Here is a 13,967-nt window from a genome sequence, read left to right on the forward strand (position 1 = left end):
AGATCCCCGCCATCAACACCACACCCTCTCGGCCTCCGGGTCCCCGCTGTGGCCAGGGGACCATGGGCCGGTGCCCTTTTCCTAGTGGGAGGGTAATGGGAGGCACTGGGAGGAGAAGGAGGGCCCGGAAGCATGAATCCAGGCCCAGCAGGCTGGAAGTTTGCTCCGGGACATTTGCGTTTGCTTCGGGAAGTTTGCTTCTCTCTCCCATGGCAAACCCAGCAGCCAAAATAAAGTTTTCACAGGATCCACCTCTACCTAAAATGGCACCAACGGGAACTCAGAAGGGCAGGAAGCAGGGACCTCAGAATTAGTGTTTGGGGTTATCATTCAACCCAGAAGTGTTTTTTGAATGGAATTTGTTAAGCGCATACTATGTGTCAAAAACTGTTCTAAGCACTGAGGTAGGTATAAATTAGGTCGGACACAGTCCCTGCCCAGGATGGGACTCACAGTCTGAGTAGGAGGGAGAATAGGGATTTAATCCCCTTTGACAGTTGAGGGGACTGAGACTCAGAGAAGTGAAGTGACGCACCCAAAGTCGCACGGCAGGTGGAACTGGAATTAGAACCCAGTTCCTCCGACTCCCGGGCCTGAGCTCTTTCGAGAAGCAGCATGGCTCAGTGGAAAGAGCCCGGGCTTTGGAGTCAGAGGTCATGGGTTCAGATCCCGGCTCTGCCAATTATCAGCTGTGTGACTTTGGGCAAGTCACTTCACTTCTCTGGGCCTCAGTTACCTCATCTGTAAAATGGGGATTAAGACTGTGAGCCCCCTGTGGGACAACCTGATCACCTTGTAACCTCCCCAGCGCTTGGAACAGTGCTTTGCACATAGTAAGCGCTTAATAAATGCCATCAGTATTAGTATTATTATTATTAGACCGTGCTGATTCTCCATGCGGTTGGGGTCACGCCGGCGTGATCTTTCTCTCCGGAAGTCGGCATCCCTCCGATTGGCCTAGGGTCCATCTGATTGACAGCGGCCAGGAGATCGAGGATCAGCCCCTCCCCTCCATCTGGACTTTGCGGACTGCCTCTGGGAAGACCAGAGTGGGCCCCAGGAAGAGCCAGGCCGGTGGGTCGTAGCTCCAAAGCATACCACTCCCTGCTGTTGCATAAGACCTCGTGAGACGAAGCTGTCTCCAACAAGATATCTCCCAGGTCTCTCCTGGGCCCGAAGCAGGCCCAGCCTAAATCTTGGCAGTCGTGAATAATGTCAGACCATCCCTGCTTCTCCCTCCAAAGGCAAATCCGTTTTATTTAAGACTTCGCGTTTGGCCCTGTCTACCGATCTCAAGGACCAGGGGCCCGATGTCTTGAAGTAGAAACAATGGGTTATGTAAACATCATATAGATTGGATAAGAGCCGCCGTTCAGAACATGTGCAATGCATTAATTCCCTAATTTCAGAAAGATGCAGCAAGGAGCACCCCTCCAAATATTCGCAGGTGTAGATTTTGGAGAGACCACACAGTCGTGGACGTAATCTCTCCCATCGCCGTAAGCACTCGGTATCCAGCCTCTACAACGAGGTGAGGAGACATTTATAAGCCTCCCCCGGCTCCCCGCACTCGGACCAAGTTTTGCTCGCCGATGCCATTCTCCGGCAGAGACAGACTTCAACTTTTCACCTGGTCGCCTGGGCGAGAGCTCTCGTGGTGACCGAGGTCAAGCGGAGGCCATCTGAGAGCGGTCCCCTGGGTCAGAGGGGCCTGAGCGGATGAAAACTGTGGGGGGTTGGGTTGGCAGAAGGAGGAAACTGGTCCTGTCCAGTTAGGGTGCCCCTTTGGATTTGACTCTCTTTTTATTATTTTATTGATACTTGTTAAGCACTTACTATGTGCCAGGCGCTGGGGTAGACCCAAGTGCTTAGTACAGTGCTCTGCACACAGTAAGCGCTCAATAAATACGATTGAATGAATCCAAGCTAATCAGGTGTGACAAGTTTCCTGTCCCACATGGGATTCACAATCTTAATCCCCATTTTGCAGATGGGGGAACGGAGGCCCAGAGAAGTGAAGTGACTTGCCCAAAGTCACCCAGCTGACAAATGGCCCAGCCAGGATTAGAACCCGAGGCCTTCCAACTCCCAGGCCCCCTAGGCCCTGCTGCTTGGACTGTACTCCACCAGACGGTCAGTCCAAGGCCCCGCAACCAATGGATCGATTGATGGTATTTATTGAGTTCTTACTCCATGCAAAGCACTGTACTAAGTGCTCGGGAGATTACAGTACAACAGAGTTTGTAGACACCTTCTCTGCCCACACTGATGGCTTGATAGATTGATTATGTCACCTGTGCAGTCAGCAGGGGCATGAGGAGAAAGGGTTGAATCCTCATACCTGTCCCAGTCTCCCCTCCATAAACCAGCGTGGCCTAGTGGAGGAAAGAACCCGGGCTTGGGAGTTAGAGGATCTGAGTTCTAATTCCAGCTCCGCCACTTACCTGCCGTGACCCTGGGCAAGTCACTTCATTTCTCGGCGCCTCAGTTCCCTCATCACAAAATGGGGGTTCAATCCCCATTCTCCCTCCTACTTAGATTGTGAGATCCATGTAGGGCCTAATGAGCTGGTATCATCATCATCATCATCATCAATCGTATTTATTGAGCGCTTACTATGTGCAGAGCACTGTACTAAGCGCTTGGGAAGTACAAATTGGCAACATATAGAGACAGTCCCTACCCAACAGTGGGCTCACAGTCTAAAATCTACGACAGTGCCAGGCACATAGTAAGCGCTTAAGCAATACGGCAGTGATTAATTATTATTATTATGATTCTGATTTGGAGGGACCGCGTGTCTCTCCAAACACCTGACGGCACGGGTCAGCCCCCCGGGGGGATCCCCAGCCCTCACGGCCGGGGAAGTTTCCGGAAATGCCCAGGGCTGCAGACCCCCTCTCCACGCCCGCCCGGCCCACCCAGGCATCTCCCCCAACCCTCCCGACTTTCAAGGAGGGGCAGGGCCGACTTCCACGCTCCGCCTGAATCCGCAGCATAAGCAAAGTCTGCTTTCCAGCCGTGTCCAGAAGCTACCCCCTGGTGACCGCTCCTTGGGCTTGAATGAGGAGACTTGTTTCTCTCTCCCGTTCCTGGCCAGCTGGTGTCTGAGAGCTGAGACACCTCCCCCCGACCCACCGGACCGACTCCCGGCGTGGTGGACCGCCGGGTCTGGGGGCGAGCGGGGGACCCGTCCCCAAAGCGCCTTCATCTTCATCGCTTTCCACCGGCCGTTCCTAGTACCCCATCCACGATCCCTCCCAGCTTCCCCCTTCCCTCTGTTTTTCAGCTCTGATGAACAGCCCCGCCAGTTCTTCTGCAGGAGCTATTTTATGTTATCCCCGCAGCCTGAGCGCAGGCTTTGGGAAGGAGGGGGTCCAACCCGACCCGCTCTCTCTCCCCACTCCTCGGTTGGCCGGGGGATCGGGGCCTAGCAAGCTGCAGGATCTGAGCCGGGTCCAGGCCCAAAAGCCTCAGGTCTGGTTTTCCTCTCTCGGAGACGCGCGGAGCCCGGGGCCAGGAAACCGAGCCGCGCTCGTGGCCGCAGCAAGGGACTCTGAGAGGCCAGAGGAGCCTCGAAGAACAATGGGCGTCTGGGCAGGGACAGGGGCTTGGGCCGAGCACCGGTCTGCATGCGCCACTCGATGTGTTTACAGCAGAAACGCCGGAATGTGGTCTTTCCCTTCCCGCATCTATGCTCCTGAAGCCGTCTGATGTCCTCCCGTCCCCCTGGCAGCCGCCGTGACCCCCTGTACGCAGAGGGCCCGGGCGGGGGAGCCCCAAACAGTGGCACATTTCAGGCTAATCTCCAAGTTCGGCAATGTGGGGACACACCAGGGCCTACTGTGAAATCTCCTGCCCACTCAAGTCCTCCGTGGAGCGGGAGCACGGAGGGGTGATGGTAAGGAGAGGGAAGGGCATGTTTGCCAAATTGAAGTAAAGCAGACGTGGCCACCCCACAGCCTCCTGACAAGGCTGTCAGCCCAGTGACACCCCGCCAGCCCCTTGGACCCAGCTTTCACTCGAAGGGGATGTGCTCTCCTCCCACTTACTCTAAATCCCCCCTTCTGGCTTCCAATCAGTTATATTTATTGAGGGCTTACTGTGAGCAGAGCACTGTACTAAGCGTTTGGGAGAAGACAATAGACACAGTCCATGCCCACGAGGGGCTTGCAATCTAAAGGGTTCCAGCCTGCCCTAGTTTGGCTTGTGGCACAGAGAGCCTCCCATCGGTCTGAGACCACAGGCCCACCAATGCATCGGTGGCACTTATTATTATTAATAATAATAACTGTGGTACTTGTTAGATGCTCACTTTTTGCCTAGCCCTGGAGGAAGTACAAGATAAGCAGCTGGGACACAGTCTCACCCAGTCTAAGTAGGAGAGAGGACACACCGAATCCCCATTCGACTGATGAGGAAACTGAGGCCCAGAGAAGCCAAGTGACTTGCCCAAAGTCACAACAGGCAAGTGGAGGAGCCAGGATTAGAACCCCTTGGCTCCTGGGCCCGTGCTCCATCCACTGGGCCACATTGCTGATCTGTGTGCAGAGCACTGTACTAAGCACCTGAGGGAGTCCAATACTACAGAGTTGGACACCGTCTTCGCCCTCGAAGAGCTTGAAGTCCAGAGGGGGAGATGGATGTCAAGCATTGAACGATCCAGCCGATCGTTTCCAGAGTAACACTTTGGAAACAAGGCTCCTAAGGGAAGCGAAGGTGTTTCTTCCAAACACCGCCACCTCCCCAAAACATACACACACCAAGGTGGCCCTTCCTTGCCCGTGGGTGATCTGCTTGGGTTGGGGGATCCCAGCTCTGCGGAGCCCTGGCCTTGACATAAAAGAAAACTTTTTGGTGAAGGCTCAATCACTGGGTTTAACGTTTCCCCGTGGGAGGGGAGAGGTCGGCTCGCTGGGTTCAGCGGGGGTCCCCGGGGAACGGTAATTCACCCCGCTGGAATTTTAATGAGCTCCCTAAACGGCTTCAAATCTGGGGCAGTGAGTTCTGGTCTCTGATCTGGTCTCTTCCCCCACCATGTTTGGGACAGGGCGCTCGCCCCAAGCCGGGCTGACAGAGAACCTGGAAAATCCCAGTTCCGGACCCTGCCTCCAGACTGTCCCCCTCCCCGCGGGGGAAATGGCAGGTTGCCCAACCAGAGTTCTTCATCTCGGTCCCTGGGAATCCCAATAGAATAATAATATTCATTCATTCAGTCAGTCAGTTGTATTTATTGAGCGCTTACTGTGTGCAGAGCACTGTACTAAGTGCTTGGGAAGTACAAGTTGGCAACACATAGAGACGGTCCCTACCCAACAGCGGGCTCACAGTCTAGAAGGGGGAGACAGACAACAAAACAAAACATATTAACAAAATAAAATAAATAGAATAAATATGTACAAATAAAATAAATAAATAGAGTAATAAATACATACGAACATATATACATATATACAGGTGCTGTGGGGAGGGGAAGGAGGTAAGGCTGGGGGGATGGGGGGAGGAAGGAGGGGGCTCATTCTGGGAATAATAACAGAGGTATTTGTTCAGCACTTAATATGTGCCAGGCACTGTACTAAGCTCCGGGGTGTATACGAGCAAATCGGGTTGGACACAGTCCCCATCTTACTTGAAGCTCACGGTCTTAATCCCCATTTTACAGATGAGGGAGCCGAGGCACAGAGACGTCAAGTGAAGTCACCCAGCAGACGAGTGGCAGAGCTGGGATTAGAACCCAGGTCCTTTTAACTCCCAGGCCTGAACTCCTTCCACTGGGCCACGCTACTTCTCTAGTGGCACGCAGTTCCCTGTGGTGTTTCTAACTGGGTTAGCTGAGATGGTCACGGGTCTCTAACTGGCATCTTCGCCCTCCCCGCCCCGTGGCCAGGGTGGCACACTGTGGGACCTTGGCAGGCCCAGGCCAAGCCAGAGGCAGGGGACACGTACCCAGAGGAGCCTGGAGATGCGTGGGTGGCAGTGAAATGCCTGGGCATGTCAGAGCGGTAGGCTTGGGGGCAGGCCGTAACGGTGCCCAGGGCACTGGGCAGAGCTTAAAAGAAGGAGTTCTGGATCCAGAGTCCTTCCACGCGAGCCAAGCGGCCTCATCGAAGGGGGAAATGGGGGGCCTGTCTCCTCCACTTGTCTGCTGGTTGACCTGGGTCAAGTCACAACTTTTTTTTATGATAATTGTTAAACACTTATTACTGTGTGCCAGACACCGAACTGAGCACTAGGGCAGGTACAAGCTGGTCTGATGGGACACAGTCCATGCCTGTCCCTTGTGGGGCTCACAGTCTTAATCCGCATTTTCCAAATGAGGTCACTGAGGCACAGAGAAGTGAAGTGACTTGCCCAAAGTCACACAGCTGACGGGTGGCAGGGCCAGCAGATAAGAAGCACAACTTCTCTGTGCCTCAATAACCTCATCTGGAAAATGGGGATTAAGACTGGGAGCCCCCTGTGGGACTGTGTCCAACCTGATTAGCTCGTATCTACCCCAGCACTTAATAAGTGCATGGCACATAGTAAGCACTTAACAAATATAATTAAAAAAAAAATACCTCCGTTGTATTGTACTGTCCCAAGCAACCATTACAGTGCTCTGTGCACTCGGTAGGTCCTTAATAAATACCACTGATGAATTGATTTAGGAGATGGAGAGGGCTGTCTAGGAAGCTCATGGGTAATCCACCTCCTGGATAATTGGGAGTTTACAGTTCACAGCTGGGATCCGTCTAGTATTTCTTTCCCAGCCCCACTTAAGGGCGGTAGAATACAGAGCTGTCATTTATTTATTCGTGTTCATGCCCATCTCCCTTTCTATTCCCAGGTCCCTTCACTGCTTTGCCCAGGCATACACCACTCCAGGCTTCCCCATAGCTCTCCCTGGGCACACAGCACCTCGGGCTCCCCTGCCGCTGTCCACCGGCACACAACCCCGAAACTGCTCCAAGGTTTCAGATGAGGTGGCTGATGCGTTTGCGATTCTTGGCCCAAGCTCCTCCAGAGAAACCGCGCTAGCTCGCGGGACTCCGGCCACTGGCAACCGAATACCTGAGAGCACGTTACAGCTGCACTCTCAGCAGACCAAAACCAGAAAATCCCTCACCAAGGTGCTCCCCTCATCCTGCTCCTTGTGAGAGGGTCTCCCCACTTCTCCTCCCTCTCCACCCCCCCCCCCCACCACCTGCATCTCCTAGACTGATAGCTCATTGTAGGCAGGGGATGTGTCTGTTACATTGTTCTAATGTACTCTCCCAAGTGCTTTGCACAGTACTCTGCACACAGTAAGTGCTCAATAAATATGATTGACTGACTGACCTCCCTCTCTCCATCCCCTTCCTTCTCTTCTTCCACTGCCTTCTCCCTCCTGCTCTCCTCCTCTTCCTTGCTCACCTCATTGCGGGCAGGGAATGTGTCTGTATTTTGTTATACTGCACTCTCCCAAGCGCTTAGTACAGTGTTCTGCTCACAGTAAGTGCTCAATAAATACGATTGAATGAATGATTGATGCTCCTGAGCAACCACACTCGAAGCCTTCAGGACCACCAAAAGGCACTTGGGTGAAAGACAAGTTATTCCACTCGCCCCAAATCGAAGCCAAGATGGTATAAAGGAAAGACATTTCAATGATCTCTTATCCACCTCAGGGTCTAGCACAGTGTTTAGCACAGAGGAAGCACTTAACGCACTCACCAAGGGCTGCAATTGGGTTTCTGGGCCCAGACTTTGGCATGTAAAGAGCCCTTGGCAAGTGTGGCAGAGAAGGGCAACGCTAATGGGCAGCATGCTGCCACGTGCCGACCGTGTGACCTTGGGCAAGTCGCTTCACTTCTCTGGGCCTCAGTTACCTCATCTGTAAAACGTAGATTCAATACCTGTTCTCCTTCCTGCTTAGACTGTGAGCCCTGTGTGGGAGAAAGTACTGTGCCTGACCTTATTATTCTGTGTCTTCTGCCCTGCTTAGAACAGTGCTTGACACATAGTAAGTGCTTAACAATTACCACAACGATGATGAGGATGACGATGATGTCCAGAAAGCTCGCCCCTCTTCCCCCGCAACACCCTGGGACTCACATCCAGTCTCTTTCTCTTTCAGCTCCGTGATGAATTGGAAAAGGGCGAGCAGGACACTGCCGAACTGCAGGAGTTCGCCAACGCCATCCTCCAACAGATAGCCGATCACTGCCCCGACATCCTCGAACAGGTGGTCAATGCCCTCGAAGAGTCGTCCTGACCCCCCACGGCCCGGGGCCTCGTGGCCGGGGAGCCGAATCCCCGCCCCCCACCCACCCACCTACCACCCATCCACGAGGTCCTCATTGTCCAGCAGACCGGCGGGGAGAACCACGGATATCGGCGTCCCTGATCCGGCCCAGGGATGGGGCGGAGAAAACCCATCCTCGTTAACGTGAAAACGAAGTCCGAATCCCTGGCCCGGCCTGGTAGACCGAGAGATCCGGCCGTCCCTCTGCCTGATGTTTTCATTCCTCCCGAGGAGGGAAAAATAGCATCTGAGGGAGAGGAGATGGGAGAGTGAGAGAGAGAGGAAGGTCAGAGAACAATGAGGAGTGGAAACCTCTCTGAGGGAGACGGCAGAGAGTGGAAATTGTCCTGTTCCCGGTTGGTCGCTGTTTTGTTTGTTCGGCCACAGGGGACTCCACCTCCCTCCTGTCCTTGTGAAGAGTTGAAAGCCTGGGGAGCCCCTCCCTGTCCTCCTCACCTCTCCTGGGTCGTTCCCCGGTATTGAGCAGAGGAAGGTGGGGAAAAAGAGCTCACCATCCTTTTCCCCTCTGCCTGACCGCTGGGGCCGGAGGGCATGCTGGGCTGGGTTCCTTGGCTCCTACATCAGACCCTCCCAAACGCCCCCTTAGCACCGTCTCACTGGGCTCCCAGAAGGAAGCTTGCCATTTTTCCCGGGCGCTGAGATTCGGAGTGGGTAACGATGGGGCCCTTGGCTACCGGTGGCCTTGGGACATCTCCACCCGTGTGCCCATAGGAGGTCTGATGGCACCATCCAGGCTGGCACCTTGTCACAGATCGAGGTCGGGGCGCTCCATCCTTGGGAACAGCGGGCTCCCTTCATTCAGCTTCTCTATCCTTCTCCCAGCTCCTTCCGATCCTGCCTCCTCTTGGGACACCCCAGGGGAATCCAACAGGCTTCCTAGACCCCCCCCCAACCTGCTGTGGCCCTGGCAGAAACGCTGCCTGGCCCAAGCACCTGGCAAAGAACCAGGAGCCTCAGCTCCAGGGAGGGGGAGATCACTCCATTCTTCAGAAGGTCTTTTCCCAGCCAATCCTGTTTTTTTCTAATCATAAGAGAGTGAGATTTTGGTGGGGGTGCAGAGGGATCGAACAGGACCCCCTCTGCCTTTCGGATGCCATTTGGTCCCCGGGGTGCTCGTTTTGAGAGTTTCCAGGGCTCCCTGGCAAAGTGAACAGCTGATGCCCCCATTGAGGGATTTCCAATCTGGCATCCCAGAGGATACCAGGCCAAAGAGCGTGGAGGTTTCGGGCCCACCCGGCGGGTTGGACGGAGCTGCCGTCCTAGAACCTTCTCGGCTGCGTTTTCTCCCTCTCCCCCATTTACCCGCTGGAGGAATTTTAATGCCGCCAGTAAAGTCCTCACCGCCGCAGGTCCGAAACCCTCCCACCATCCCGTTAACTTATATGGTCAAATCCCCAGCCTGTCCCAGCAGAAACCTGCCCCTTCTCCCTGCCAGGGGCCGTGGAATTTACCTTATCGATGTCTTAAACGAATTCAGCTCATAAACCTGTTACCGAGATGTCCCCTGATAGCAGAGGAGGCTGGGGAGGGGTGAGAGAAGAGGGACTCGGCTCCGGTCTCCCGAGGGCCGAGGACCCGTGTCCTGTTCGTTGATTGCACCGTCTAGAAATCGCCAGGCTCAGAGTTGGGGCACCTTGAGGGGGTTCCATGGAGGCGGCCAACTTGGAGCCCAGAAACCAGGCCGGCAGAGAGGGGGTGACTCCGGACGCCTGCCGTGCTCCCCACCCGTTCTTCATTCTGGGACAGGATCCCCGTGGTTCAGAATCCCCCCCTAGCTTGGCCACTCCTGTCAGCCCCTCGATCTTCCCCTGGAATTCCCACCTTCAGCCAGGATCGAAGCCCTAGGGAGAAGGGAAGATCCTATCTGGGAACAGACAGGACCCGGCCGTGTCTCCAGGGAACTAAGACCCGCCATCTCCACGGTCCTCCTCGCTCAGATCCACTCACAAGAACCAAAGTCCCTGGCAAGGGGAGAGATGGGACCTGCAGAGTCCTCCCTGAGCCTTTGAGTAGGGAGGGTCGACTGGTGAAGAACGCTTTAATAGGAAAATGCTTGCTCCTCTCATCTTCCCTCCCTACCATCCCAAAGTATTAGTGGCCGATTCCAGGAGAAATCCAGGATCCGCGATACAGGAAGTTTGTCTGTGGCAAAGCGGGGTGAATGGAATCCCCCAAACCCGCCTCCCCACAACCCAGAAAAGCCCCCTCCCCGTCTCCAGCCTCCACTGTGTCCAGCCAACTGGAGGAACGCTAGGAAAGAAGATGGCCACCAGGGTGGTCCCATCGTTGGTCACTTGATGGGAGAAGGTCCCAGTGTGGACGGTGCCCCTCGCCCACCCGTCTTCCTCCCCAAACACCACTTCCCCCTAGATCTGGGACAGCTCAGGGCTGCCTGGAGGAGTGGGCAGGGGGCTTGGGAAGGCCTCTGAGTTCTGGTCGATCACATCCTTCACACTCCCCCCTTGCCCAGAGGCTCAGGTTCTTGCTGGGATTGATCGGTGGCGTGGGCTGGAGGTGGAGGCGGAAGGTCAGCTCTGGGGGTGCTTTTGGGGAACCCAGTGAGAAGCCTCCGCCCCCGCCTCCAGTCTTGGGAGGGTGGTCTTTGAAGTTGAAGCAGAGCCCAGGGTCAGCTGGGCCTGGACGGGGAGGGGAGAGAGCCGGCTGCAGCCACCCCAGGTGACCCCATCCGATTTGGGGGGGGCGGGGGGCGGGGGGAGCCCGGAGCCTGTCACTGAAAGAAGCTTTTTGTACCGCCTGAGTCTCTTCCCTTTGAAGCCACCGAGGGAAGGGGAGAGGAAACCGCCCTTCTCTCGAAGGCAAATCTTTCTGAACAAAATGGCTGCCTCTGCCACCTCTTTTTAAATCAAAAACTGTTTCCAAACTTTTTAGTGTCAAACCTGACCCCAAGAGCCCCTCCTTCCCTGCCCCCGCCCCCCAACCTTTTCCGACGTGTTTGGCAAGTGCTGTGATCCCCCTGTCCTCAGTAGTCCGTCCTCCCTACTTTGCGGGGAGGGGTTGGTTTTGGGGTTTGGTTGGGGGGGAGGGCCAAGGGGAGCTGCTGTCCCCCTCCCCCTCGTTCTGTTTATCTGCTTGTCGATATCGTCTGTGTGGTCCAGAGAACTGGCGCAGTCACTGACCGTGTGTGTCCTTTGTCGAGATTTAAAATTTTAAAAATGGGGGGCTTGGGGTGGGCGGGGGGCTAGTAAGTAGGACTGAAATACCGAGCTGTGTTTTTAAAAATCTCAAATCCAATATTTAAGGAATTCAAGCTGGGCAGCAGTGGCGAGCGGTGGGGGACTCCAGGTTTAAAGGCTGGACCGTTGGCATCCGGGGACGACGCTGGACCGTCCCGGGCCTCGGGGCAGGGGGTGGGAGGAGTCGGCGGGCCTGGTCTCGGGGGTCTCCTCCGGCCCGGATGCCCGACCGAGGGGTGGCCAAGGGGCCCAGTCTCCCGACCGGCCCCGGACCCCTCCCACCTTCCTTTGGTGCTATCTCTCCCGGGGTCCACCCCGTTCTCCAGGCCGGACCCCCGCCGGTCCAGTCTCACCCACGTGTCAGCCCCTCGTGGGCCCGGGCCCAACTCCGCCACTGACCTCTGCAGGCCTCGGGCGGGCCGGGCTCCCTTGGGTGGGCAGGGTCCAGAAGGGGGTATGGGCAAAATGGGGTAATATCATTAGGGTCCCCACCTCACGGCCCCCCGCTCCCCTCTCCCGGGTCAGTCCCGGCAGCCCCCGCTGTGTCCGCTGGGAGACGTCGCACTTTAGTGGCGGAGGTGGGGAGGGGAAGAAAGGGAGGGTGCCCCCCGCCGCCCCCACCCACCTCGTAGCTTGAGTTTCTTTGGGTGGCAGTGGGGTCTGCAACCTGGAGACCACCCCGCGACTGTGTGTGTGTATGTGTGGTGTGTGTGTGTGTGTGCTTGTGCACGCACGCACACGTGTGTGTGTGTGTGTGTGTGTGTGTGTGTTGCTGGAGTCGTGTTACTGACCGGATAATGGAACGGCAAAGAGAATCGTCTTATACTCAACTCTGCCTTGAGAATTATAAACACTTTGTTCTTTTTTTTTTTCCTTCTTTTTTTATTCACAAACTAAAATCCATCAGGAAACGATAAAGTTATTTAAAAACTCGGCCCGGGCTTTTTCTTTCGGCCTCACCCGCCCGGAGGGTGGATGGGGAGCAGGGGCAAGTAGCAGATTCGGGCGGGTATTTGTTAAGCACGTACTATGTGCCAAGCACTGGGGTACATACAAGGTAATCAGGTTCTTACAAAGTCAAGTAGGAGGTAGAACAGGTATTGAGTACCCATTTTTCAGATGGGGAAAGTGAGGCCAGAGGCTCGCCTGAGGTCACGGAGCAGGTAAGTGGCAGAACCGGAATTAGAACCCAGGTCCTCTGACTCCCGGGCCCACGCTCTTTTCACTAGGCCACTCCGTCAGGGTCTCCTGTGCGGTCCAGGTGAGGGGAGTTGGTGTGGCTGAAATGGGGGACAGACCGGGCACCTTAGAAGAAGAGTGTCCTTCCTCGGCCATCCCTGAGAGGTGACAGGTGGTTGGAACGTGCGGAGGCCTTGGACAGATGCGTGTCAGGAGACTGTTTGGGGATGGTGGTCCTCTCTTTTCCAGAGCCCCCCAGAATGGACACGAGCCTACTCAGCTCTGACTCGCTTCAGGAGACCCCTTGGGTGAAAGAGCTAAGGAGGAGGTTGTCCCCTCAGGTCCTGGATGGGGGCCAAGGACCGCCCCCTGACCCCAGGGAGGTCAGCTAGGGCTAGAGGATCCATCCAAGGGTCCTGGCTCCATTCCTTGTCCCCCCCCGCCCACTCAGGCTTGGGGAGGACTGGGGAACCTGAGTGGCACCGTGCCAACCACTGGCACCATCATCATCAGCTCATCTCTACTTCTCCACATCAGTCTTCCTCATCCTAGTCTCACAACATCCCACTCGTGGCAGAATGGTCACCATTTGTAGTCCCCCGCAAGGGCCAACGCAAGGGTCACATCGGGACACTCATCTGTCACACCAAATCCCACGAAGCAGGGGCTGCAGAAGGAGCTAAAGCGGGGGCCTGGGTGAGCACCCCCAAACGCTCCTCTCCTGAGGCGGCCTCGGCCCTGAATGCCACATCCTCATCCTTGGGAAGTCTTCAACTGCCGGCCCACTTTGGGGGCGAAGAGGGCCTGGGTGACTGGGCTGAACGGCGTCCTGCCCGGGTCAAAATTCACCTCCCTCTTCCTCCTCCCGAAAGGGGTACATGTCCTCCAACTCTGCGGACCCCACCCTCCCTCATTCTCCCGGCAGCCATAGCGGAGGGCCCCTGCTGGCCTTTGGCTGTGTAAGGTTTTGTGTCACATAGGAAACCAATAAACAACCTGGACATTTTTCTTTCCCTCTGAGGCTTGCAAAGAAGGTGTTAAGTGCACAGGTTTTAAAACGTGAACTTTATCCAAGTCGCAACCCCGGCCTGTGCCCCCCAGCTCCACCTCCAGCCCCGCCGGCCCCCACTTCCCTGCCCCCCGGGTGATGGAGAAGGGACGCGAGAGCAGTTTGGTAGCTTGGTAGAACGGCCCCAGAGGAGATTCGGCTTGGGACTTCTTCCTGCTGGGATACAGAGTCGGTCAAGGGGACCCCCATCACACAAGAAGCCTCCCACGGAGTCCCGGGGAGATCCCAATCAGGAGCA

At 55.8% G+C, this 13,967-nt stretch overlaps 1 protein-coding gene across 6 annotated transcripts in view; it reads left to right on the forward strand.

Moving 5' to 3' along the window:
* ERC1 (ELKS/RAB6-interacting/CAST family member 1) overlaps positions 1–12,415 on the forward strand; it is a 276,795-nt gene extending 264,380 nt beyond the window's left edge. For all 6 annotated transcript variants that reach the window (XM_038767705.1, XM_038767706.1, XM_038767707.1 and 3 more), the window contains one exon: positions 8,099–12,415. In XM_038767705.1, the coding sequence (XP_038623633.1) occupies positions 8,099–8,236 (138 nt within the window). In that variant the 3' untranslated portion in view covers positions 8,237–12,415. The remainder of the gene's footprint in view (positions 1–8,098) is intronic.
* Positions 12,416–13,967: the final 1,552 nt, after the last annotated feature.

Source organism: Tachyglossus aculeatus, chromosome 27, assembly GCF_015852505.1.
Source record: "Tachyglossus aculeatus isolate mTacAcu1 chromosome 27, mTacAcu1.pri, whole genome shotgun sequence".
In the NCBI taxonomy this organism is placed as follows: domain Eukaryota; kingdom Metazoa; phylum Chordata; class Mammalia; order Monotremata; family Tachyglossidae; genus Tachyglossus; species Tachyglossus aculeatus.